Source organism: Anolis carolinensis, chromosome 3, assembly GCF_035594765.1.
Source record: "Anolis carolinensis isolate JA03-04 chromosome 3, rAnoCar3.1.pri, whole genome shotgun sequence".
Lineage (NCBI taxonomy): Eukaryota > Metazoa > Chordata > Lepidosauria > Squamata > Dactyloidae > Anolis > Anolis carolinensis.
In genome coordinates, this window is record NC_085843.1 from 89,921,282 (window position 1) to 89,946,292 (window position 25,011).

General features: G+C 38.5%; 1 protein-coding gene across 15 annotated transcripts in view; it reads left to right on the plus strand.

Moving 5' to 3' along the window:
- Positions 1-25,011, plus strand: part of dmd (dystrophin) — a 1,684,732-nt gene that overhangs the window by 1,086,759 nt on the left and 572,962 nt on the right. For all 15 annotated transcript variants that reach the window (XR_010004953.1, XM_008107345.3, XM_016992722.2 and 12 more), the window contains one exon: positions 20,824-20,999. Coding sequence is in view for 13 of the 15 variants with exons in the window: in XM_008107345.3 (XP_008105552.2) it covers positions 20,824-20,999 (176 nt within the window). In the remaining 2 variants the exon portion in view is untranslated. The remainder of the gene's footprint in view (positions 1-20,823; positions 21,000-25,011) is intronic.

The window sequence follows — 25,011 nt, forward strand, 5'->3', positions numbered from 1 at the left end:
GAAAAAAGTGGTGTTACTATTGTTTTTTATTGTTTTTTGTTGTTGTTGTTGTTGTTACCTATATGTTTCTGGTTTCTGATTATGAATATTGGTTAGAATCTTTGTTAAATATTTCTTTTATCAACAACATGAAAACAGATTAAATATTATTATTTATTTATTATTTATTATTTACATCACTTCTACCCTGCCCTTCTCACCCATCAGGAGACTCAGGGCGGCTTACAATATAAACATACACATCAAAAAACAGTTTTCATCAAATTTAAAAATCCATCAAGATTAAAAATTACAATAAAATTAAGAATATACATTAAAATATACATAAATATACTTCTAAATATACATTTAAGGCTCTTTCCATGTCCAGGTGGGGTCTGTCAGTAGGTCATATATTCATATCTCATTTTTGCTGCTACTCATGCTCAAATGCCTGGTCCCATAACCACATTTTTGTTCTCTTTCAGAAAGACAGGAGGGAGGGAGTCTGCCTGACTTCAATGGGGAGGGTGTTCCATAGGCGGGGAGCCACTACTGAAAAGGCCCTGTCTCTCGCACCTGTGAGGCTGACGGGACCATGAGCAAGGCCTCACCTGACAATCTTAAGCTTCGAGGTGGGTCATAGCGGGAGACATGTTCGGACAGATAAGCTGGGCCGGAACCATTTAGAGCTTTATAGGCTAAAGCCAGCACCTTGAATTGTGCTCGGAAGCTAATTGGCAGCCAGTGGAGCTGGCGTAACAGAGGAGTGGTACACTCCCTGTACGCCGCTCCAGTTATTAACCTGGCAGCCTCCCGTTGGACTAATTGAAGCTTACGAACAGTCTTCAAAGGCAGCCCCACGTAAAGTGCATTGCAGTAGTCTAAATGGGATGTAACAGGAGCGTGGACCACCGTGGCCAAGTCCGGCTTCCCAAGGTACAGTCGCAGATGGTGCACAAGTTTTAATTGTGCAAAGGCTCCCCTAGACATCACTGAGACCTGGGGCTCCAGGCTCAACGATGAGTCTAAGATCACCCCCAGACTGCGCACCTGCGCCTTCAGGGGGAGTGTGACCCCATCCAGCACAGGCTGTAACCCTATACCCTGCTCGGCCTTCCAACTGACCAGGAGGACTTCTGTCTTGTCTGGATTCAATTTCAATTTGTTGGCCCTCATCCATTCTGACACAGCTGCCAAGCACCAGTTCAAGACCTGGACAGCCTCCTTAGTGACAGGTGGGAAGGAGTGACAGAGCTGGACATCATCTGCGTACAGATGACACCGGACCCCGAAACTCCTGATGACCTCTCCCAGTGGTTTCATGTAGATGTTAAACAACATGGGAGACAATACATAGCCCTGCGGGACCCCACAAGTCAACGGTTGTGGGACCGGGCAGGCATCCCCCAATGACACCATCTGGGACTGACCCTCCAGGAATGAGTGGAGCCACTGCAGAACAGTACCTCCAAGTCCCATTCCCGCGAGGCGTCCCAGAAGGATACCGTGATGGACAGTATCGAAGGCCACTTTGAGGTCCAGCAGAATCAGCAGGGACACACTTCCCCTGTCCAGTTCCCGGCAAAGATCATCGACTAAGGTGACCAAGGCTGTCTCGGTACCATGCCCTGGCCTGAAGCCAGACTGTGCCAGATCCAGAAAATCAGTGTCAACCAAGAATCCTTGGAGCTGCAAAGCAACCACATGTTCCAAGACCTTGCCCAAATAGGGGAGATTGGAAATAGGCCGAAAGTTTCCAAATTGAGTGGGATCCAGTGATGGCTTTTTCAACAGCAGTGTGATCACAGCAATTTTTAGGCTTGCTGGAAACTTGCCCTCCCAAAGGGAGGCATTCACCACCACCTTCACCCACTCGGCCAAACCCCCTCTGGCTTCTCTCACCAGCCAGGATGGGCAGGGGTCCAGGATGCATGTGGTCGGTCTCAAGCAGGACAACCTGGAAAAGCAGGTGCACTCGTTACATCCTCAGAGACTGCCATTAATATGGTGTCAAAGTCGGAACGGATCAGAGCGACTTTGTCCGCAAAGAACCGAGCAAATGCTTCACAGCGGGCTGCCGAGTTATCAGGGCTCCCACCTTGTTTGGTGGGAGTTAATGTTGAAGTGGGAATGATTGTATATAGAGTTGTTTAAATGTAATTGAGTTATAGTGTTGCAATGTGAGCTGGAGATTGCATCATGCACTATGTGTAAAGAGTTAACTGTGTATTGCATCAGACAGCAGAGGTGGTTATAAATAGCTCCTTGTGTTATCTGCTCTGCTCTCTGCACTCTGTCTGTATATATCGTCTTGAGAGTTTTCCGTTTGTTAGTAAACTTTTTGTAGATAGCCAAACAGGCTTCAGCCTCGTTATTGGTGCCAGTGATTCTTCGTTGATCTTCCGCTGCATGTGTGTTTATCCAAACCGCGCGCTCTGACAGTGGTTATGGGCCCAGGTTTGCATCAGACCTGTGCCAGTTTTCAGAAGAATCCAGAAGGGGACCAGAAGGACCAGCTGGATCAGCACCAGAGCCTACTCCCGAACCTGCGACTGTGCCAGAACCAGACCAGTTTCCAGTGTACCCAGTATACTGTCCAGTCTGTGTGGAGCCAGAGGTCCGGGAGCTGAGTGGTGAGCTGAGCTGTGAGCTGTGAGAAGGAAGCTGTTCCGGTGAGCCGTGCTTAACCTGCTGGAGGGGGAGAGTTTATCTTCGGGGGAAGCAAGCTTTGCCCGTAGCAGAAAAAGCAGTGCTTCGCAGCGTGGCGTGCTGGGCTTTGAAGTGATTTATGAAGCGAAGTTACAAAGGAAAAGCCATAAAAGTGCCATAAATTCCTGTGAAGGTGAGGACTGCCGGGTTGTGCTGAACGTGTGTTTCGTCAGCTGCTAAAGGCTTTATCTCGGGGAATCAAAGACCAGGAAGACAAAGATGGCGAGTTCAAATCCTTTGACTATATTTGATAAGTTAAATGATGAAAATTATAAGGAGTGGAGCATTTATGTGAAGCATCTGTTAGTCAGAGAAGGACTACAAAATACTATTCTAGGAACGGAACAAGACGCAGTTAAAAATGAGAGAGGACTGGCAACATTGGTTTTGAGTTTAATGCCAAGTCAGTTAGTTCATGTGCAGAATTTGCAAACTGCACAAGAAGTATGGAATGTGTTGAAGCAAGTTCATCAGAGACAGAGCACTCTTGGGAAAATGATTTGGACTTTATAGGACAACACTTGAAGAAGGGGCAGATGTGAGGCAACATGTTAAGAGGATGAAAGATTTGTTTATTGAATGACAAAACAGAGGTGTTCAGATTGCCAAAGAGCAACAGGCTTATATTATGATGTCGAGCTTAACTGCTGAATGGGATCATCTGTTGCATTCCTTGCAAAATGTGCCAGAAGGAGATCTGAGTCTGGATTTAGTGTGTTCCAGGATCTTGGAGGAAGTGGAATGACTACGTTTTGAAAAAGAAACCTCGTGTGGGAGAAGTTACCAGAGCGAGGGGGAGTCAACTCCAGAGATGCCGAGCCAGACCACTGCTTGTGCGAGTGTTAGAGCTGTAAGGAAATGTTTTATTTGTAACAGGCCAGGACATTTAGCAAGAGATTGCCAGAACCGAGGAAGACATCAAAGAGGACGTCAAGCCAGAGGTGGTCACAGGAGAAGTGGACTGAACAACAACCCTGAGCTGAGAGTTTTGATGGCTGCAAATGAAGATGGAGACAGCGAAAGAAGTAACAAATGGATTTTGGACTCAGGAACCACTCATCATATTACTAACGATATTTCTCTGTTGAGAGATGTACAAGATTTGGAAGGAGCAAATGTAACTTTAGCTGATGGGTCATTTAAATTGTTTTCTAAATTTGGAACCTGTTATATTCCATGTTTCAAATTGTATTGGGAGAAAGTCTTGTATGTGCCTGAAATGAAGACAAATTTGTTAAGTGTAGCTACATTGACTAATCAACAGTTTAAAGTGTTTTTAAAGGAATTTATTGCTATATTCGTGATAGGGAAGGAAAATTGGTTGGCAAAGGAGTAAAAAGAAACAGAATGTATGAAATGTTTGAAAAAGTGAACAGCATTGATGGAGAAAATGTAGAGATTATGTGTGTAGGAGGTCAAATTCAACATGATCGTTGTCTGCATTTATTCCACGGAGTGATGGGTCATGCTAGCATGGAAATATTAAGGAAGACACTTAATTTGTGCCATAATTACAAAATGGAGTCATGTAACTATGATTTAAATTGTGCCATATGTAATGAAGTGAAGAAAGAGCCTGTAAAGTTTTACAAGAGGTCTAAAATAAGTGTGGATGGCATGTTTGAGAAGGCACATGTAAATATTGAGGGTCCTTTTGAGAAAAGTACTGGTGGATCAAAATATATGATGCTTATTGTAGAAAGAATGAGCAGATTCGGTTATGCATATTTCTTTGCAGACTTATCAGAAGCAACTAGAAAATTGAGTGATTGGCTAAGTTTGGTAGAAAATGTGTATGAAAAGAAATTGGACACTTTAATAATTGACAAAGGTGCAGGAGTCTGTGGCAGTGAATTTAAAGCATTGTTTAGGTCAAAGAATATTAATTGGATTGAGATTGAACAAATGAAAGGTGAAGAAGGTGTTGCTGAAAAAAGAGCACAGCTGTTAAATGAGATGAAATTGTGTATCTTTAAAGACAGTCATATAGCTAACAATTACTGGCTAGAAGTGTTACACACATGTAATTATTTGACAAACAGGCTGTGGGATGAGTGTGTGCAAGACATTCCTTTTCGAAAGTTGTATGATCATGTACCAAATTACAAGTTTTTGAGAATATTTGGCCAGAGAGCAAATATAGTCATCCCAGCCAGTGAGAGAGCAAATAAGAAAGAAAAATACAAAGAGATGACATTTATTGGGTACAGTAAAAAGTCTTACAAGTTCTTAGAGACACCTACCAAAGTGAAATTGTCAAAGATGGCTTATTTTGAAAGATCCAGAGATTGGAATAACATACATTCCAATGTAGAAAAGTTACATGGTTTTCAGCGAGTTAAAGTTAATGTAGAAAGTGAAGAAATATCTAAGAAAGTAATTGAGTCAGTGAAATCAGAATGCACAACACCAAAGAAAGTAAGTCAAGGTACACCTAAGAAACAAGAAAACAAGAAGCTAAAGAAGAAGTAAATTTGAGTCATGTTAGTGTAGAGAAGAAGAGATATGCTTTAGTACCATATGCTTATGATCCAACGAAGTTTCATAAAACACCTGTGGCAAAAGATTTTGTTAGTAGAGGTAGATTTGTAATTGTTGAAGAATGAGTCTATAGTTATTGGTGATTGTGTGTTATGAAGGGTAAACTTGTGAAAGTGTTCACCATACATGTAAGAAGAAGTTTTGTATATGTTTGTTTAACCTCAGTTACAAAGTTAGACATTCAGAGTGTAACAATGTTATGAATGTAAAAGAAGATGATTGAAATGTGTTCGAGCTGTGTATATAACTGTGATGACTAAATTACATTTAAAGAGGGGGAATTGTTGAAGTGGGAATGATTGTATATAGAGTTGTTTAAATGTAATTGAGTTATAGTGTTGCAATGTGAGCTGGAGATTGCATCATGCACTATGTGTAAAGAGTTAACTGTGTATTGCATCAGACAGCAGAGGTGGTTATAAATAGCTCCTTGTGTTATCTGCTCTGCTCTCTGCACTCTGTCTGTATATATCGTCTTGAGAGTTTTCCGTTTGTTAGTAAACTTTTTGTAGATAGCCAAACAGGCTTCAGCCTCGTTATTGGTGCCAGTGATTCTTCGTTGATCTTCCGCTGCATGTGTGTTTATCCAAACCGCGCACTGACAGTTAACAACCCTCTGATGACACGGAACAGCGCCGTCGGACGGTTCTCTGCGGATGCAATGTTGGCCGCAAGGTGGACTCTCCTTGCAGCTTTGATTTCCATGGCATATGCCCTAAGATAGGAGCCTAGCCGTGTTCGATCTGACTCGTTATACTCTGATTGCCATATGCCCTCTAGTTCCCTCTTCTTTTGCTTCATCGCTGCCAGCTCCTCAGTAAACCAAGGAGCTGGTTTAGCTCGGTTACTTGAGAGGAGACGCTCCAGAGCGATCGTGTCTATTGCCCTAGTCATCTCTCCATTCCAACAGGACCACCTGCCGAGGAGGCGGGAAATTCCCCAAGAGCCATCAGGAATCCATCCGGATCCATAAGCCTCCTGGGGCGGACCATTTTAGGTCCACCACCCCTGCAGAGGTTGGGGGGTGCAGTAAGTCTAAACCTGATCAGGTGATGGTCGGTCCATGGCAACGGAGTGATGGTAAGCTCCTCCACACCGCCACCTTCCTACCATCCCTGACAGAAGACCAAGTCCAGTGTGTGTCCCGCACTGTGGGTGGGGCCTTTTACTAATTGGGACAGCCCTATGGTTGCCATGGTGGCCATGAAATCCTGAGCCGCACCTAAGAGGTTGGTCTCGGCATGGACATTGAAGTCCCCCAGCACTATGAGCCGCCGGGACTCCAACGCCAGGAGTATATACTTCAACTGAATGTATTTATGTAAGACTCTGTATAAAAGGAATGGGGAATTGTGCCCTTTCAGATGCTGAGCAAATATCATTCCTCCATCTTTGAATGATAGCCATGTGGCTAAGTCCACAACACTGGAACGACTGGAGTTAGAACATTCTAAGAGTTGGCACCTGATTAAGCTGGCAAACAATCTATACCTTTGTGTCTGATGGGTAAAAGGCTCATTTTAATCCTGAGAAAGTGCTGATGGAACCAATCATTTCAGTGGGCACAGTGGTGCTTTTTGTATTTTCCTTAAGGGCAGTGGTTCTTAACCAGTGGGTCCTCAGATGTTTTTGGCCTTCAACTCCCAGAAAGCCTAACAGCTGGTAAACTGTCTGGGATTTCTGGGAGTTGTAGGCCAAAACACCTCAGGACCTACAAGTTGAGAACCACTGCCCTAGAGAAACAAAGGAGATATCCTGCTACAAAGATCACGGAAGGTCTATACTTACTTACTTAGGTGGTCCCACGTAAGTCGAGGATGATGGTCCTCCATTTCTGGTATTTTGGGGGGGTGTCTGTAGGTGGCTAAAGAGACATATTTTTGACCTGCATGTTCTCCCACAGTGAGGACATAGGTTTGCAGTCCCGGTCAGGGTTAGCTTGAAGCTCCTTCCTCTTGGCATGTTTCTCCCTTAAGCCCTCCATTCGTGCCTCTTGGAACTCCACAGCATTGCTGTTCACAGCTGACCTCCAGTTAGAGCGCTCAAGGGCCAGGGCTTCCCAGTTCTCAGTGTCTATGCCACAGTTTTTAAGGTTGGAATGTCTATATTACACAGTTACTGTATAACAGTTTGAAACTGCTTTAACTACCTTGGTTCCATCTTCTTGAATCCTTTGGTGATGTTTTTAGAATTCTAAGATAGAGGGCTTTACTGCATTTACCTGAGCTACAGTTTCTAAAGTTACAATGAGTAGAGACATCTTGGGACAGGAAGCCCATCTTGGTCACACAAAAATGTTATGATATGCTGACAGCAGGTGAAAATGTGCTCATCAAACATGTTTCTTATCGCCCTCTTCTTGGGGGAATTCTAAAATTCCTGGAAGCTCCAGAATAACTTGCATTTTTCTTTTGCTGGGTTAATGACTGTAAGTAGTGCTTCAGCTGTATAAAAATTTTGCAAGTTGAGTTATTTTTACTTGGCATTTGAAGGCATGACCCTAAGTAGCTTATTTTTGGTTTTGTGGTTGTACTCTATACCCATAAATAATCTTTTAAAAGTGTTATTCTGTTCCTTTGGTCCTTAAAAAACATGCCAGTGAGGTGATACTTCTATGCTTCCTTTTGTTATGGCATCTTCGAGAGGAGGGATACTTCTGCATAGTCGTTTTGTGGTTAAGTTTTAGAATAAAGTTTCAAAACTAAAAAATACAGAATGTTATTCCAAGATCTTCTCCTCAAATATTAATAAATGCATTCTTTGTGCTATTCGCTTGTAATTTCTTAGTTTCTACCTGTTTTGGGGCACAGGCTTTAAAAGTTTCAGTCAATTAGATTGCTCTTATCTTTAGCTTGCAGATAATTGTTTTTGTCTTTTGTTATCCAAGAGCAAAAGTTGCTTCCATAGGGTATTAGCATATTAAACAGACTGGAAAATGAAAAGTTACTGTGTTATTAACAGTATTCTTAATAAGAAAGTAATCAAAGTTTACAGCATATCAGTCACATTAAAACAACATTTAAGAGAGCCTGGAGGTGAACAGAGTTACATACCTGTTTCTCCCAAACTGATCATAGAATCATAGAATCATAGAATAGTAGAGTTGGAAGAGACCACATGGGCCATCTAGTCCAACCCCCTGCTAAGAAGCAGGAATTCGCATTCAAAGCACCCCCGACAGATGGCCATCCAGCCTCTGCTTAAAAGCCTCCAAGGAAGGAGCCTCCACCACGGCCCCGGGGAGAGAGTTCCACTGTCGAACAGCTCTCACAGTGAGGAAGTTCTTCCTGATGTTCAAGTGGAATCTCCTTTCCTGTAGTTTGAAGCCATTGTTCCGTGTCCTAGTCTGCAGGGCAGCAGAAAACAAGCTTGCTCCCTCTTCCCTATGACTTCCCTTCACGTATTTGTACATGGCTATCATGTCTCCTCTCAGCCTTCTCTTCTGCAGGCTAAACATGCCCAGCTCTTTAAGCCTCTCCTCATAGGGCTTGTTCTCCAGACCCTTAATCATTTTAGTCGCCCTCCTCTGGACGCTTTCCAGTTTGTCAACATCTCCCTTCAACTGTGGTGCCCAAAATTGGACACAGTATTCCAGGTGTGGTCTGACCAAGGCAGAATAGAGGGGGAGCATAACTTCCCTGGATCTAGACGCTATTCCCCTATTGATGCAGGCCAGAATCCCATTGGCTTTTTTAGCAGCCGCATCACATTGTTGATAAATGAAACTAAGTGTTTAGTATGCAGATAACACCCCCCCCCCCCCCCGGTAAAATGTGACATCAATGTCACATTTTTGTGGCAGTGAATATTTGAGTATCTGGTGGTTACAGAGGTGAAACGTTTTCTTCCACTTAGCCCTTTCCACACTGCCCCTATATACCAAGATCTGATCCCAGAATATCTGCTTATCCCAGATTATCTGGTAGTGGGGACTCTTATTATCCAGTTGAAAGCAGATAATCTGGGATCAGATTCTGGGATATCGGGCAGTGTAGAAGGGACCACACGTATGTGTTTGCCTTGGATTGACCTTTTTTTAAAAAAGAATGCTTGGATTCAACAAAAGAGTTTTGTGTACTTTAGTGAAGTTGTGCAGTTATTAAGCTTTTCTCTTTCACCAATAACCATATTTTTAGTACATATATTGTCAAGATTCTGCATAATGAGACATAGTTACAATGACAGAGCTCCATTGTTGTAGCTACATCTGCTGATGCCAGCCATAAAAATGTACCTCTTAAACTGGGCATCAACCCAACCAAAGGGGTCAGTAGCAGAGAGAGGCACACACTTGGGTCCTGCTAGAACTGCTTCTCTGAGTGTACCCTATAACCAGAAGGGCGCCATAAAATGATTTGTGTATCGCCTGGATGAAGACATAGGTTTGGGAGTCACATTCAGTCATTTATTACTGCAAATATGAATCTCCCAAATTACAAGATCATAAAACTCCTATAAGAGGAGCTAGTCACATATGAAATCATTTGCGCTCTTTAAAAAAGTTGCAGCTATGCTCCTGAATGGCCTTGTACATGTTTTGTGTTCAGGATTACCTTTCAACAGTTGCATGATGGATTGCCAAGAGCACTCAACTTAAGATTTTTGTGCTGTATCTCTAAGCAAAACACACTAAATGCAAGTTGATTTAAAAATATTGTTAATATTCACTGGCATGATTTTTATTATTCCTCTTCCGGATTTCACAGAAACATGGAACAAATAATTCTCAAAAGCTCTGAACTTTTTTTGAAATATTTTACATCAAATTAAAATTTTTAAAAACCTCAAGAAACATAAAAAGTGGGTGGGAAGTGTTTAGCACAGTAATTGTTGCATTGGATTACATCAGTCAATCATACTTCAAATATCGCAGGAGAAAAAGGAGATGTGAAAGTTGGAAGAAGGAACAGTAAAATATTAGTGAAAGCATTTATTTCAGGAAAGTGTGCTTTGTCATGATGTATAAATGTCTGTAAATGTTGTCCTTCTCACAATGTTATCTTAAGGGTTTTTTTTAAAATCCTTTTAAATATGAGTTAAGAGCAACATTTACAGATTGGTCAAAGCATCTCACAGATTTTAATAATTTTACAACATGCTTATAAAGTAAAAATATTGATATGGTAATCTTACAGTAGACTTGCTATAATCTATCATTATTTTGTGCACACCAATATTCAATGCATGGTTGGATAATTATCCATAGTTCCTCTTCCTTTTCTTGAACATCTGGCATTTTCCCCTCTATATATGGTGAAAATCTTTGTTGTAAAATTTTGAGTATCATATTACTTGCATGGGAAATTAATGTGATTACTGCAATCCCTGATGTCTCCTTTCTTGGGGTTTGGAATGAATATCGAGCATTTCCAGTGCATGGTCCAGTTTTGTCCCCATATTTGTTGACAGATTTTAGTTAGAACTCAAGTGGATTCTGTCTCTCTATCTTGAAACAGCTTTCTTGGTATACCATCTGTTCCTGTTGATTTATTCCTCCCAAGTACTCTTAATGTAGCTTCCACCTCACTGTCTAAAATTTCTTCTAAAAGTATCTTTCTTCAATCTAATTTTTTTCAAAATGAAATACAAAATCCATGGTATGATTGTTTCCTGACATAACTGTCAAGTGGCTGGTATGTTGAGAAAGGCTAGTAACTGTGTGTTTGAGAAAGGCTGGAGCAGGAAGATGTTGCATGAAGTTCCACCAGACAGAATAAAGCAATATCTTCTCCCTAAACCTCACAACCATTTTAGCTGTTGGATCCAATGTTTCAGGAGATATAGCATGGCCATTTACTGGCCACTGGCAGACAGAGAGGGTGAAAAAGAAGCACCACCCAACAATGTTTATTCCTATTCCAGGTTGTGTTAAGTATTAAAGATGCAAAACCCCTTCCAACCTTTATTCTGTTGTTACATGCTTATGTGTTTATTCAATTGTATTTTATATTGTGTTTTATTTTAGGCACCTTGTGCCTTATGCAAACTGCTGTAGTCCCTTCGGGGAGATGGTTGAGGGATAAAAGAATAAAGTTGTTGTTGTTGTTGTTGTTGTTATTATTATTATTATTATTATTATTATTGTATGACTCAGCAAACAAGATAGACATCTGGATTTCATATCACAAAATCACAAGTCGAACACTTCCCAAGTGTCTAGGACTGTGTGATGTATTTTCAGATTATGCGTGCAGATCCCAGTAGGGTGGCCTTTTGCAGTTGGCAGATCATAATTTTGTCAATGTCTATTGTTTCCAAATGCCGGCTGAGATCTTTTGGCACTGCACCCAGTGTGCCTATCACCACCGGGACCACCTGCACTGGTTTCTGCCAGAGTCTTTGAAGTTTAATCTTGAGGTCCTGATAGCGGCTGAGTTTTTCCTGTTGTTTTTCGTCAATGCGACTGTCACCTGGGATGGCGACATCAATGATCCAAACTTTTTTCTTTTCCACAACTATGATGTCTGGTGTGTTGTGTTCCAGAACTTTGTCAGTCTGGATTCGGAAGTCCCACAGTATCTTTGCGTGTTCATTTTCCACAACCTTTGCAGGTTTGTGATCCCACCAGTTCTTTACTGCAGGGAGGTGGTACTTGAGGCATAAGTTCCAATGAATCATTTGTGCCACATAGTTGTGCCTCTGTTTGTAGTCTGTCTGTGCAATTTTCTTACAACAGCTGAGGATATGATCAATGGTTTCATCGGTTTCCTTGCATGGTCTGCATTTTGGGTCATCAGCTGATTTTTCGATCTTGGCCTTAATTGCATTTGTTCTGATGGCTTGCTCCTGGGCTGCAAGGATCAGGCCTTCTGTCGTATTATTATTATTATTATTATTATTATTATTATTATTATTGTTATTATTATTATATTATCTGTTATAGTAGGTTTCTTCTGGGGAACTGAGACAACCAGATGGTCATGAACAAGTCATCCAGGCACCTTCTACACAGCTGTATAAAATGCACATATATCTGCTTTGAACTGGATTATCTGGCAGTATAGAAGTGGCCTCAATCTAATGTCTCTTCATTTTCCATATTAATAAAACAGACCAAGCTTACTGATCTAGACCGCTCTAGGTTGTATTATATCTATTTCGGGTTGTATTATATCGATTAAGGAGTTTCATTAGATCAGTGTGAAAACAAAAAAGCCATAAATCAATTTTTAAAAATTTCTCACATTATTTATTTATTTAATTTATGTATTGCATTTTATATATTAATAAAATTGTAGTTGAAAAATTCTGGTGCATTCCACAACTAGATTTTACTGCCTCTCCAGATAAGATAGTGGATGTGTATTTTTTTCTGCTCCTCCCATTTTGTCTGACTTTTTAAAGTTTGCAATGATTGTTTACAATCAGAAATTTAATCTATAGCAGAAATTGTATTAATGAATAGACTTTTGAACATATCATGCAAGTGTAGGGTTGCCATGTACGTTACTGTATTTATGTAGAACCTGTACATTCAAAACATTAAAAAGAGAAAGTTATACAAATATCTTACATATACAGAATTATGTCGTACCAGGGCTTGCAGATTTTCAGAATCGCCAACATGATGCATTTATATTGTTTTATGATATCATGTCATATTATTCATTCATACACACACACACACACACATATATATATGAAACACTGCATATTTATTTTCAAAATAATGTTGTCAGCAGATACAACTGATAGACATTAAATGTGTGTTTTCATTATTTTATCATCTTGTTACAAGGATTTAAAAACAAATTATCTTTGAACATACTTGGCTGATACCATAAAAAGGTATAAGATCAATTTGACTGATAGTTGATATGCTTCTCATTATGCTTAATAGTAAAATATTGTATCATTCAGTGACAACAGGAAATGAGATTCATGAAACTATTCAGAAATATATGCACAGGTTCACTATGTGATAAGAGGGAACTCATGATAGAGGCTGTATTATTTTAACAGTTCATGAATTTTGCTGACAACTACACAGAGACAAAAGATTATGTTTCTATATTAATATTTTATATCTGATTGTAAAATGTTTTCTGTTTTGGGCAGTGTGCCAAGAAATATATGAGGATTTTACACATGGAAATACAACTTTATTCAGGAAATTCATATAGTAAATAGAATCCTATTATCAGAACAAAATTCATTAGAAATTATACATTAATAATAGAGTTAATCAACTAATTTATTGATTCCAGAGTAAAAATAAAATTAGGCACTGTGAACCAAGCTTAATTGGGACCACCATCTGTGTAGTTGCCCCTACATTTAGAAGCTGATTTAAAGATAATATGTTTTCTGCCTTGTTTTTACCCCATCAAAAATACTGTTTGTTCTGCATTATAATACTACTGCAATTAATATTCAGTTAATGTTGATCACTATACTTGCTAAATTAGGTGAAGTGCAACTGAACTTTCCTCAGTAATACATACTCACATCAAATTACAACTTTTCCAGCTTTCTTGCTCAAAGGTATGCATGCTATATACCTTAAATTTGCTTGTCCATTTATGATAGCCTCATTAATTCCATTGAGATTTCTTAGGCAACAAGTAGTTGGGAGTGGATTTATCAGTTACTTTTTTTGAAACATACAACATTTGGTATTTGTTGATGGTCTTCCATCCAAGTACACCAGGTCTTACCCTGCTTAGGTTAGAAAATGAGAAAGGATATTGTACTTTTAGTGCATTTAGGCACTCGGAATAAAGCTGTACTGTTATATAATAATAATTTTTATGGGATTAAATTGTATATGTAATATATAGTCTTAGGTGTGACTTTCAACTCCAAAGGGTTTTAAAATGTATAGAACTATCTAAGTTTACAAAGCAAATCCTTACTAATTCTGGAAGAATTAACTGTTGTTTTATTGAGGGATCTCTGTTGTACATTTCTATGAACTTGAAAATGGCACCAATCTTTTGACTTTGAATCACTGCTTCAACTATGGAGTTCAGTCACAAAAATAGATGAGGTTTTTGTTTTGTTTTGCTTTTTTTAAAAACAAAAACAAAAAACAAAACAAAAACAACAATGGGTGAATTTGGTTTCATTCCATTCATGTAGAGTCAGTCCATTGTATTTTATGCCTTATTATAGGCGAAGAGAATTTATATAAAGCAAAACCTTAAATGTGGTCTTTTTCAAATGCACATATGTTTGATTCTGTTCGTAATTATTGCACAGTGGCATGAACATGATGATATGCCTATGTAATTATTTTTGTTCATCTTATCTTACAATGACCAGAGATAGATATAATAGACCATATGCAGTATTATGCAGACAGAAGTATTCATTTTTAAAAAAATGCTTGCTAACCTTATTTCTGTCAACTGGCAATTCTCTGTACCAATGCAGAATACATGTTTAGAACTGTCCTTTAGACCTGCTGTTCTCCACTGAGAAATTATATATTTGTATGAATCAGAATGCCATCTGCAGTTACACTACATTAGTTAAAATAAAATTACAAGGACTATCAATCTTGTTTCCTGTATAAGATGATCACCATCTGTAATCAGGATGAATTTCCCTCCTTCTACTCCATCTATGTGGTGGTATGCATTGTGGAAGATTTATATGCATTTAAATCAAACAGTGATGTTTACTTACAGTAACTGTTAATATTGCTAAACCTTTTTTTTTTGCAAATTGTTCCTATTAAAGGTTATGGTTTCAAATACTTAGCGATATTATAAATGGTTGTAAAACAAAAACGTGTGACTAATAGTTTGATGCTGTGAGCAGCTATGCTGAGGAGGTTTAAGCCCTAAATTTACAGTGAGATTATGGGTGTTGGGACTCAGGTTACATGATATGATGTAGTTATCTCTAACAACTCATTTAATTCAATGATTTGAATTATTCATTGTTGCTGATGAGAAGGAATGGTTGCAAAGTTTAGTATCCTTATAGCATAGATAATGGAGTGAGATTTGAGATATGATGTCTGATCTGGGACAACTCAGTGATTTTAATAAATGAATGGGATTTTGAATCATGTTTCCACAGTCTACATTGAACATTTTATCCATTGAAATCTGCTTATTCCTAACTGTATGTTTTTTCAATCAGGACGTGTATTAGATCAAAAACATCCATGGGCATCCTACTTACAATGCTTAGATTATATAAATGGAATTCCACTCAGTTACTGAAACTGGTGTGGACATAATGTAAAACAAACAGATAAATAAATACTTCAGTACCAAAGTAGCTTCATATTCATTTCTTATTTAGGAGACAAAATTCACTTATATGGCTTCTCCAAAAAGCAAAGATCAGGATGAGATAGCTTGGGTCATCCAGAGTTATCGAGGACTGCAAAAACAGCCTGGGGAGATACATGTGGTTCCAAGATGGAGTTTTGCCCACCTCTGATTTTTCATCTTACTTTTTCTGATTGTCTGCAATGCTATACAAATCCACATGCTTGACCACTGTGTCATCAAGTTGATGTGTCATCTAATGGGACCAAAACAAGATTACAGTGAGGTTTTGAACCCAATCTATTAGCTACATGTTTCCTGAACTAACACTTTGGATATCCCCCAAAACAAGTGGTTCAAATGTATCTGTTGTTTGCTGAAGATTGTACATTAATGAATAGATTTTGACCAAATTTGACACTTGCACACTAGCTGGCTCCCATGTTTGTGAGTGATTTGCAAACTTTAGACTTTTTTCAGAAAGAAAATGCAAGCTTTGGTACATTTTGTATGTAACTACCAGTCGAAGATTTGGCTCATTAAAATTATATACAAAATGGTTAATATATATTTGGGTCCTTCCAGATAAAGGTTCTAGTGTTACTGCATGTTAAATATAGGATAACTTAGGGACTCCAAATCATATTTATTTGTTATAGAGAAACTAACCTCAGCTGGAAGATATATAATGTTATTGTGGTTTTATTTATTAATTTGAAACCATAACATCTATAGCTATGATTAACGTAGTCATTGTATTATGATTATATCTTAAACATAGGTAGTTCATTGTAACCAGTCATTACTATCAACATTACTATCAAGTAAAAATCATTTACTCCTGCAGTCTGAATTTTCTGTCCAGTAGTAAATAGAGGTTTTTGAAAAGAAATAAAGAATATCATAACTCTTTTTAAGTGAGAGAATAGAGTGACAAGATTTCTGCTTGTAAAGGTTAAGTTTTCACTTCATATAGATGCTTTTGAAAATATATACTATGGAATCTCAACATCATACTGTAATAAAATGCAATCTACAGGCTTGCAGCATATCCTTTCTCAAACAATAGTAGGGAAAATAATGATGAAAAAATTGGCTTGGCAGTCATCCAATTTCATTTTTCTTTTCTTAAAGTACAGTTCCATTCTTCAATTGCAAGATCTAATTTACCACTTGCTGCTCTCTGCTAATTCCTCAGAGTAGTGCTTGTGCCAAGATTGTTAAAACCAAAAGAAAATATAATATAAAGGTGACTGCCACTCTGCCCCATGCTCTTTGGCTTATGGGCTGCCATAGGATTCTTTTCTTTTTATCGGCAACATCATGCCACCAAGATAAATTGTCTGGAGATCTGGGGTAGATGTCTTAAAGTATGCAGAAGGCACTCAGCTATATTTTTCATTGCTGTATGTAGATACTGAGCAGGGAGTAGAATCCCTGATTCAGTATCTAATAGCATTTTTGAGTCTCTTTCAAGAGGGAAAAAATAGGTTATAAATGTTTTATTATTATTACTCCCAGCCAGTTTACCAGTTGTTAGGAATTGTGGGAGCTGAAGTCCAAAATTCCTCGAGGACCAAAGGCTGGGAACCACAGGTCTAGACACTATACTCCTTTTGATGCACCCTAGACTAACTGTAACAGGACCCTGTTGACTCAGATTCAGCTTGTGTTCTGCTAAGACTCCTAGATACCTTTATAGGTACTGTTGTCAAGCCAAGTATCACTCATCCTATAAGAATGCATTCTTGCCTTATGTAGTATTCTACATTTCTATGAATGCTAAGCATGGTTAGTCCTCATTAGGCTTTTTGCAGGATCCCACTCCCTTTTGTTGTTTTACCCCTAAAGGTATTTTGTACTTCAGCAAACCTTACATTTCCTCTGAGTCCATTGATAATTTATATCTACATTGCCTGTATCATTCCATACCCAACTACAATTGTTCACAAATTGTGATATATATTTCTACTAGAAGATAATACTACTACTTATGGATATACACCAATAGTATCTACATTTTGAAAAATATTCATATCTAAGAATCAGTAATTTATGCTTTCACCCCTATACATCATCACAAGCACTTTTCTGTACCTGAGATATCTTCATTTTAAAAGCTTGTTTCTTACTGTTCTAATATAGCTGTCATTTCCTGACCCTAACATCCCTTATGCTTTAGTGAACTAACTCTTCAGAGACAGCATTTTTTTTGACAGGAAACACTACTTTGTGAAGTGTCAATTCAGCAAGGCAAAGGACTAATGAACTAGCATCAGCAAAGAGGAAAATGCAGTGAAGATATTTTGAAAATGCAAACTCTTTTGATGATTTGAAATAACAAAGACAACAAGGCAATTGAAGGATGCTTACTTTTGTTACTTGCTGTTATAAGTAAACCGCATAAGAGATCTATTGGCAAATGTTCTTAGTAGCTCTTAAAGAGTTTAGCATAGTGGATAAGATGCTAAAGCACATGCTCCAGCCAGTATTTGTGAGCATTGAAATTTCCTTATTTAGCAGATTATAATAAACCTGACTTCATAGGTTGTTGTAAATAATGAATGTTAGATACTTTGAATACTTGAAAGGGTTGCAGAAATAGAAATAAATATCAGTGGTGCTGGTGTATATCAAGACTAGTTGACCAAAGTTGCCAGTGGAAGCTGACACAGAAGTCATCAGTAGATGGATCAGCTAATTCTAATATTCTCCTCTTCTACTTGCTTACAGTTATACTACAGTGCTCCTTATACCTAATATCCAACCCAAATGAAGGATGTTTATTTTAAAAAAATGTTGATTCAGTAGACTTCCACACCATTCTTTGTGTTTCCCAGCAGAAATGTCCCTGCTGGAAAAAAATCTGTGATTTCTTCTACTTCTTTTACCTAACTTATTGTTCAGTTAAACTATGATTCCTGGTTGAATAATGGTAGAAATACAGATAGCATGATACCATGGGTACGTATTCCAGTTATGCAGCTGTATGCTACATCCAATACACAAATACAGGTGGAGAGATATTATTTAAAATATTTTACAATTTGGCATGTTTGTGACCTGCTTTATTCTTAATCACGTTGAATGCAGAACGATGGTCTCTCCTTTTTTGTCTACTGTAGAAGGAAAATGGGTGTAAAAATTGCATGCTGGCAAACTGATGTGCTTGTCTTCCTGTTCGTTTGACTTGGAAAGGGATGAAGGCCCAACGACATCAAAGCGTCTTAGAAGGAGATTCTGTGTTAAAAATGTGGTGGGTGGTTGATGTGGGTATAGAGCCTGAGAGTAGAAAAGCCTTCTATGAGCCTATTGTCAAAGTGGGAAAACAGAGATGTGTTTTAGACAATAACATCTATAGTTATGTAAAGTTATTACCCTGTATCTATGAAGTGCTGAGATAATGCAAGATTTGCCCAGTCATGCCTATTTTGCCTTGTAAAAAGCTTTGGGGGATGGGAATTGGCTCATTAAAAAATAATGCATTATTGATAACATCCTATGCTATTATCAATTAGGAAGTGAATAAACGTTTTTATGCTAATATGGAAAACAGAGGATTTCAGTTAACCAAATAGCCCAACAATTAACGCAAAAATATGGGAAACATTCTTTAAGATTATTGGAATAATCAAAGGTTAGCACTCAAACATGGAACAATATGACATAATTATGTTTGAATTTTAAACATGTAAGTAAGATTCAGCATTAATACAGACCATTTTTAAAAAAATTTATAAAATCGAAGTGGCATAAGCTGTCACAGATTTTCCAAATGAAGAAAATATTATCCCAAATTCTCAGATAGATACGTAATTCACTGCTTTGTGAATGTTTGTTGTAATTATTTATTTTACATATAAGATTTTACAAAGGTAAGATTTAATGTAATAATGGAGTATTGTGTTTTTCTTTCTTTGTTTTTCATTTTGTTCTGACCTTATTTTGCTCTGACTTCATTGTAAAAATAACATTTGTCACCAGAAAAACCTTAGTAGGCTAGGATAGGCTTGTATTTGAATTATAAATATGTTTGCTTGATTAAGACCATAACTGATAAAACTGAATCTCTTAATAACCTCTGATTCTGTAGTTTTATGTTGAAATCTTCCTTTGATGTTCCTTTCTTCAAAAGGCACTTTAAGGTCAATAATTGGGATGTGAAAATGTCCTCCCACTGGGTTCGGAATATTGCCCTTTCTCATGTCAGATGTGTGTTCATTTATAATGTTGTGTACAGACTGCTTATTTCTTCTATATATAATGCAGAAGGGCATTACTGACAAAATATATTTATTAGTGCCAAAAATTCTCTTTACAGTTTTAGCAGCAACAAACTAGCGGCTACCCCTCTGGAAATAAGTAAGAGTAACTTAATGTCACCATTAATCCATTCAGTTTTTAATTAATTTTTTATTTGTTTCATGGCTTTCCACCCTCTAGCAAGAGAGAGAACAGTCCCTTGAAGGAGACTATGGCCTTTATGAAATAATTTTACAGCATCTAATGCACTTACTTTCAAAACTTGTAATACTTTCTGGACTACTTACCATTATGAATTTTTCATGAGAGAAACAGACTGAATTGCATCACCATGCATCATTAACCATGTGTTTTTCCCCCCAATATAGTTGTGATGGCTAACCTGTGTTGAGATCGAGTGCTAAAACCAGGGGGTTGTATGGGTGGGTTCTCGGGTGTTGAGGAGGGATGTGTTTGTGAGAGTGGGGTGGTGAGCGGGAGCGGGGCTGACAAGCACGGGGCAATCGAGGGCAGGATGGCAAGTAAGAGAATGGGTGAGCAAGTGAATGCCAGGTGAGCAAGGAGGTGGGCAAATGGGTAAGCGAGCGAGGGTGGGATGGGAAGCAGGGGAGCAGGGGAGTGGCAGCCAGCAAGGGATTGGGCAAACAAGTGAGTGATTGCTAGGTGAATGAGTGGGCAAGTGGGGAGGGATGGTGAGTGGGGGGGGGCAGGCAATGGCACATGTGCCAGGAGAGAGGGTGCTGCATGCCCCTAATGACATGCATGCCATAGGTTTAAGTACTTTAATATAGGAAGGTGACCATGGAGAGTAATTATATGAGTAACTGCTTTGTCCTTGGCCAGGACACATTAAAATCAGGCCTAATTCGTATGATTAATATACTAATATTTTCATAGCATTTTTTAAAAAAATAGGCAAGGAAAACTGTACTAAAAAGGATCCTACTTTGGTAATATAGAGTTTGAATTATATAGACACATGTAGGATTAATGGGAGAAGGGATATTCTTGCAGTGCTTTCATCTAGCATAGTATGTCTGATATGTACCTAAGTAGAAGTAAATTCCTTCCCATATTTATCATCTTAATTCTTACTTTACAGGACCTCCAGGATGGAATTGGTAGACAGCAAGCTGTTGTCAGAAATTTGAACATAACTGGGGAGGAAGTTATTGAGCAGTCATCAACAGCAGATGCTAATGTGTTGAAAGAAAAACTGGGCAGCCTGAATTTTCGGTGGAAGGAGGTCTGCAGACAGCTGGCAGATAGAAAAAAGAGGTAGGCTAACAAAGCTTTTTTAAATAAAAAAATCCAAGCTAACTTTTAATAAGACCAAAATAGATTATATTAGAATGTTTTTAACTTGATTCAGCATTAGTGTTATATTCTAATTTACTGGCTGTGAGATTCATTTTTGTGAACTGATGAACAAACAAAAATATTCATAATGATAATTGTGCTAACTTATAAATCGAATGTAAAAATGCAAATTCCAATAATGTAAAATAAACCAATCCAAAGTATAGCTGGTTCTTAATTTTACTTCAAATATATCTCTTCCCAACCACTAAACATCAATTTAACAGTAGCACTGTTTGGCTTCCACTAGAGCAGCCGGTAATCTGCTCACTAAATGATATCCCAAAAGGAGAATATGTTATATTATGCCAAATTTCAAATTTTATTTTTAGTGTTTTATTTTTATGTCTTTTTATGTTGGCAAAAGTTGAAAGGAAAAAAAAGTATATTTTCTTAATAAATCAGAGTATGTTGAGTTTTTAAAATACTACTACTACTACTACTACTACTACTACTACTACTAATAATAATAATAATAATAATAATAATAATAATAGAAAGGAGATGTACAATTGCCTGAACTGGATTTAGGCTTTGTTCCATTGAAATCTATGTCTGAGATTAAATTGTCTAGTTGAATTCAATGTAACTTCTTACCGGATACTGTATGTACTCGATTACAAGCTGAGTTTTTCAGCCCTTTTCAAGGCTGAAAAAGCCCACCTCGGCTTATACTCGGGTGAGGGTCCTGGCAGGTGGGTGTCGGGTTGAAAGAAGCCCTTCCTGCCAGGATCCTCACCTCTCCGCAGTGCAACCCAGCCGAGTTGCTGTGCGGAGAGCAGGGGAGAAGCTCCATGAACACGCACACCTCCTTCCTGTATTTAATTAATGAATTGTATTTAATTAATGTATTTAATTAATGAATTGAGCAAGAGCAATTGCCATTAAGTATATTTTACCAGTGTGCAGTCTCAGTTGTTTGTTCCCAGTCTTTCAAAACCAGCTGTAGCTTCAATTTCTTCATAAAAGCTGTTTGGGAGCGTGGGAAATTTGTGAGAGAAAAAGGAAAGAGAAAAAGAAAGGAACCGCAGAACGAGAAAGAAAAGGAAGAAAGGCAAGAGAGACAGGAAAGAAGGAAGCAGGGAGAGTTGGAACTGAAGGAGAAGGAAGGAAAGGAGAGAAAGAAGGGGAGAGAGAATTAAGAGAGAAGGAAGGAAGGTGTGAGAGCAAAGGAACGTCCACCAATAGATTTGCAAAAGAGAAAGCAAGCAAGGAAGGAGGGAGGTTGTTTTGAAACCAAGAACATGGCCTGAGTGCAAGGGATTCCAATGGAGAGGGGATGGGAGGGAGGAAGGGAGACCCCTGCTGGAAGGTTGGATTACAACAGCTCCTCTATGCAACTGAGTTAGTCCAAGGGAGAGTTGGAACAGTCAGTGTAATGCAGACAGGCAGGCAAATCTTCTCTTGCATGCATGCATCCCCAAAAGACACATCTTTCCATAGGGAGACAGGGAGAGAATGCTCCAGCTTGAAAAAGTTGGTCAGCCCATTCCTTCCTTCCAAAGAAGGCACAGCCAATGCAACACACAGAGAGAGGGGGGGAGGGGGGGGAGAGAGAGAGAGAGAGAGAGAGAGAGTGAGTGAGTAAAACTCTTGTTGCACCAGCGAGGAAAGGAAAAAGAAGGGAGGGGGCTTGCAGGGCATGAGAGTATATATCACCCTCCTTCTCTTTCTCCTTCCCTTCTCCCTTTCCCGTTTTTTTCTCTCCACCCTTCTCTCTCTCCCATTCCTTTTCTTTTCTTCCCTCCTCTCTCTCATTCCTTCTTTCCTTTCTCGCTTGCCTTTCTTCCTTTTCTTTCTCCATTTGCAGTTCCTTGCTCTCTCTTTTCTTCTCTCTCTCCTTCCTCCCATCCCTCCTTTTTCATCCTCTCCTTCCTCCTCTCTCTCCCCTTCCCTCCCTCCTGCCCTCCCATTATTTCTTCCTTTCTTCTCTCTCTCTGCCCCCCCCTCTCTTCTTCCTTCTCTCCCCCTCTCTCCTTTTCTCATTCCTCCCCTTCTCTCTTAGTCCTTCCTTCTTTCCTTCCTTCTCTCTCTCTCTCTCTCCTTTCCTTTTCCTCTCCCACTCTCCTCTCTTTCTCAGAGAGTTGCCTATAAGATTCTTTCTCCCATTCCCTTTTCTTCATTTACCTCTGCATTTCAATTTCTCTTCATCCCTTCTATTTTAGATATATTTTTTAAACATTGGCCACCTTATCAGAGAATTCAAGATATAGGCTGGGCATATTAACTAAATGCACTGAGTTCTTCCAGATTTTTGATGCTTCAGAGATCCTTGTGCTGCTTTCTCAAAGGGAAGTTATATTCAGGGCAGACAGGATTTTAACCTTAATCGCCATGCTGTAACTTGCACTCAAGCTGGGTTTCCCCCCTCTTCCTCTTCTGTGACAGTTAAAACTGTCTTTAGAACCAGGAGGTGATTCTTTCCATGACTTATGGTGTGCAGATAGGTTTATGAAAATAGGGACATCTGTAAGCTCTTTTATTTTCCTTTTAAAATTATTATCATGTTTAAGGTTTCAAACTGTTCTTCCTTCTAATGGTCTGTATTTTATTTTATTTTAATTATATTTTCAACTTTTGCATAATATAAAAAATAGCTGTATCTATTTTATCTCCTGTAAACCTGGAGTCCCAGACTGGGAGAAAATATGAGCAATAATTAACAATTATTAATTAATAATTAATCATTCTTATTGGCATCCTTTCAGTTCCATTCTGCATTTCTGTAGGGTCCATTTGTTTGAGATGGCCTCTGCCCCAGAGTTGCAAGCTTCAGAAAAGCCACACTCTTTCTGCCTCCACAATAATGATTTAATCAGAGATGGACAGTCTTATCTTAAATTACAGTTTTATGTCAATATTCAAAAAACATTTAACCTACTGATGCCTCAGTTAATGTAATTTTAGTGGTATCTATTTTTATTTTGAAATGTACCAGTAGATGCTGCATTTCCCACCCTCGGCTTATACTCGAGTCAATACGTTTTCCCAGTTTTTTGTGGTAAAACCAGGTGCCTCGGCTTATATTCTGGTCGGCTTATACTTGAGTATATACGGGAATCAAACATGATTTGCTAAGATTGTACCAGGCTGCATTTGCATCAGTAGGACTTATTACAATTGATATTTTAGTGAAACATCTTCATGATTCAGTTTGTCTTCTTGTTTTTTTTTTTTTTTGCATGTTTGTTTAAAAGTGTACCCATCAAAATCAAGCCAGGCTTGCTTAAAGAAAAAATGTGCTGCAAATCTTTTATATCTAATGTGTAATATCTATAGACTTCCTATAGATTTGCCTGATTGTTAAAAGGTGTTGTCACTGATTCCTGTCTAGTTTTGTCACTAGTTTTAGAATGCTTCAAGTTAAAATACATCATCCAGTCATTTCCCCCTTTTCTGTCTTGAAAAGTAAATAGGCCACAATTCTGTTTCAGCTGAATTATTGTAACAAAACAAAGGAACACAATAAAACATTTCAATTGTAGTAAATTTGAGTTTACTTGAAGCTGATGGTTGACAGTATAAAAGGCAGTTCTAGAAATCTCTTCAGTCATCTTTGTCTAGAAATTACTATGATTTTAAAAGAGAGGTTTTCTGTTGGTAGCTTGAAAGATTGAAGTACAATTTTAGGATTTTTAAAACAAGTGTGAGAGAAAATAGAGTGGACTTTCTCATTTTCTTTGCAAGGTCTTCACTTATCTTGCTCCCACCTTTTGTTACTATGAGTTTGAATGCAGAGGCTCATAGTAATTTTATAAGCTTCCTTCACCGCAGAGTGAATGGTGTGGTCGTAGACCAATACAATTAATTTGGTGGCAACAAAGTTATATTGTGATATAACCAGCGATCGGTGGTTGAGATCCAATTTTTCCTTTAGGATGCCACTCTCTAGGTTTTTTATAGGGAGACTTGTCCTCCCTCAAAATCCCCC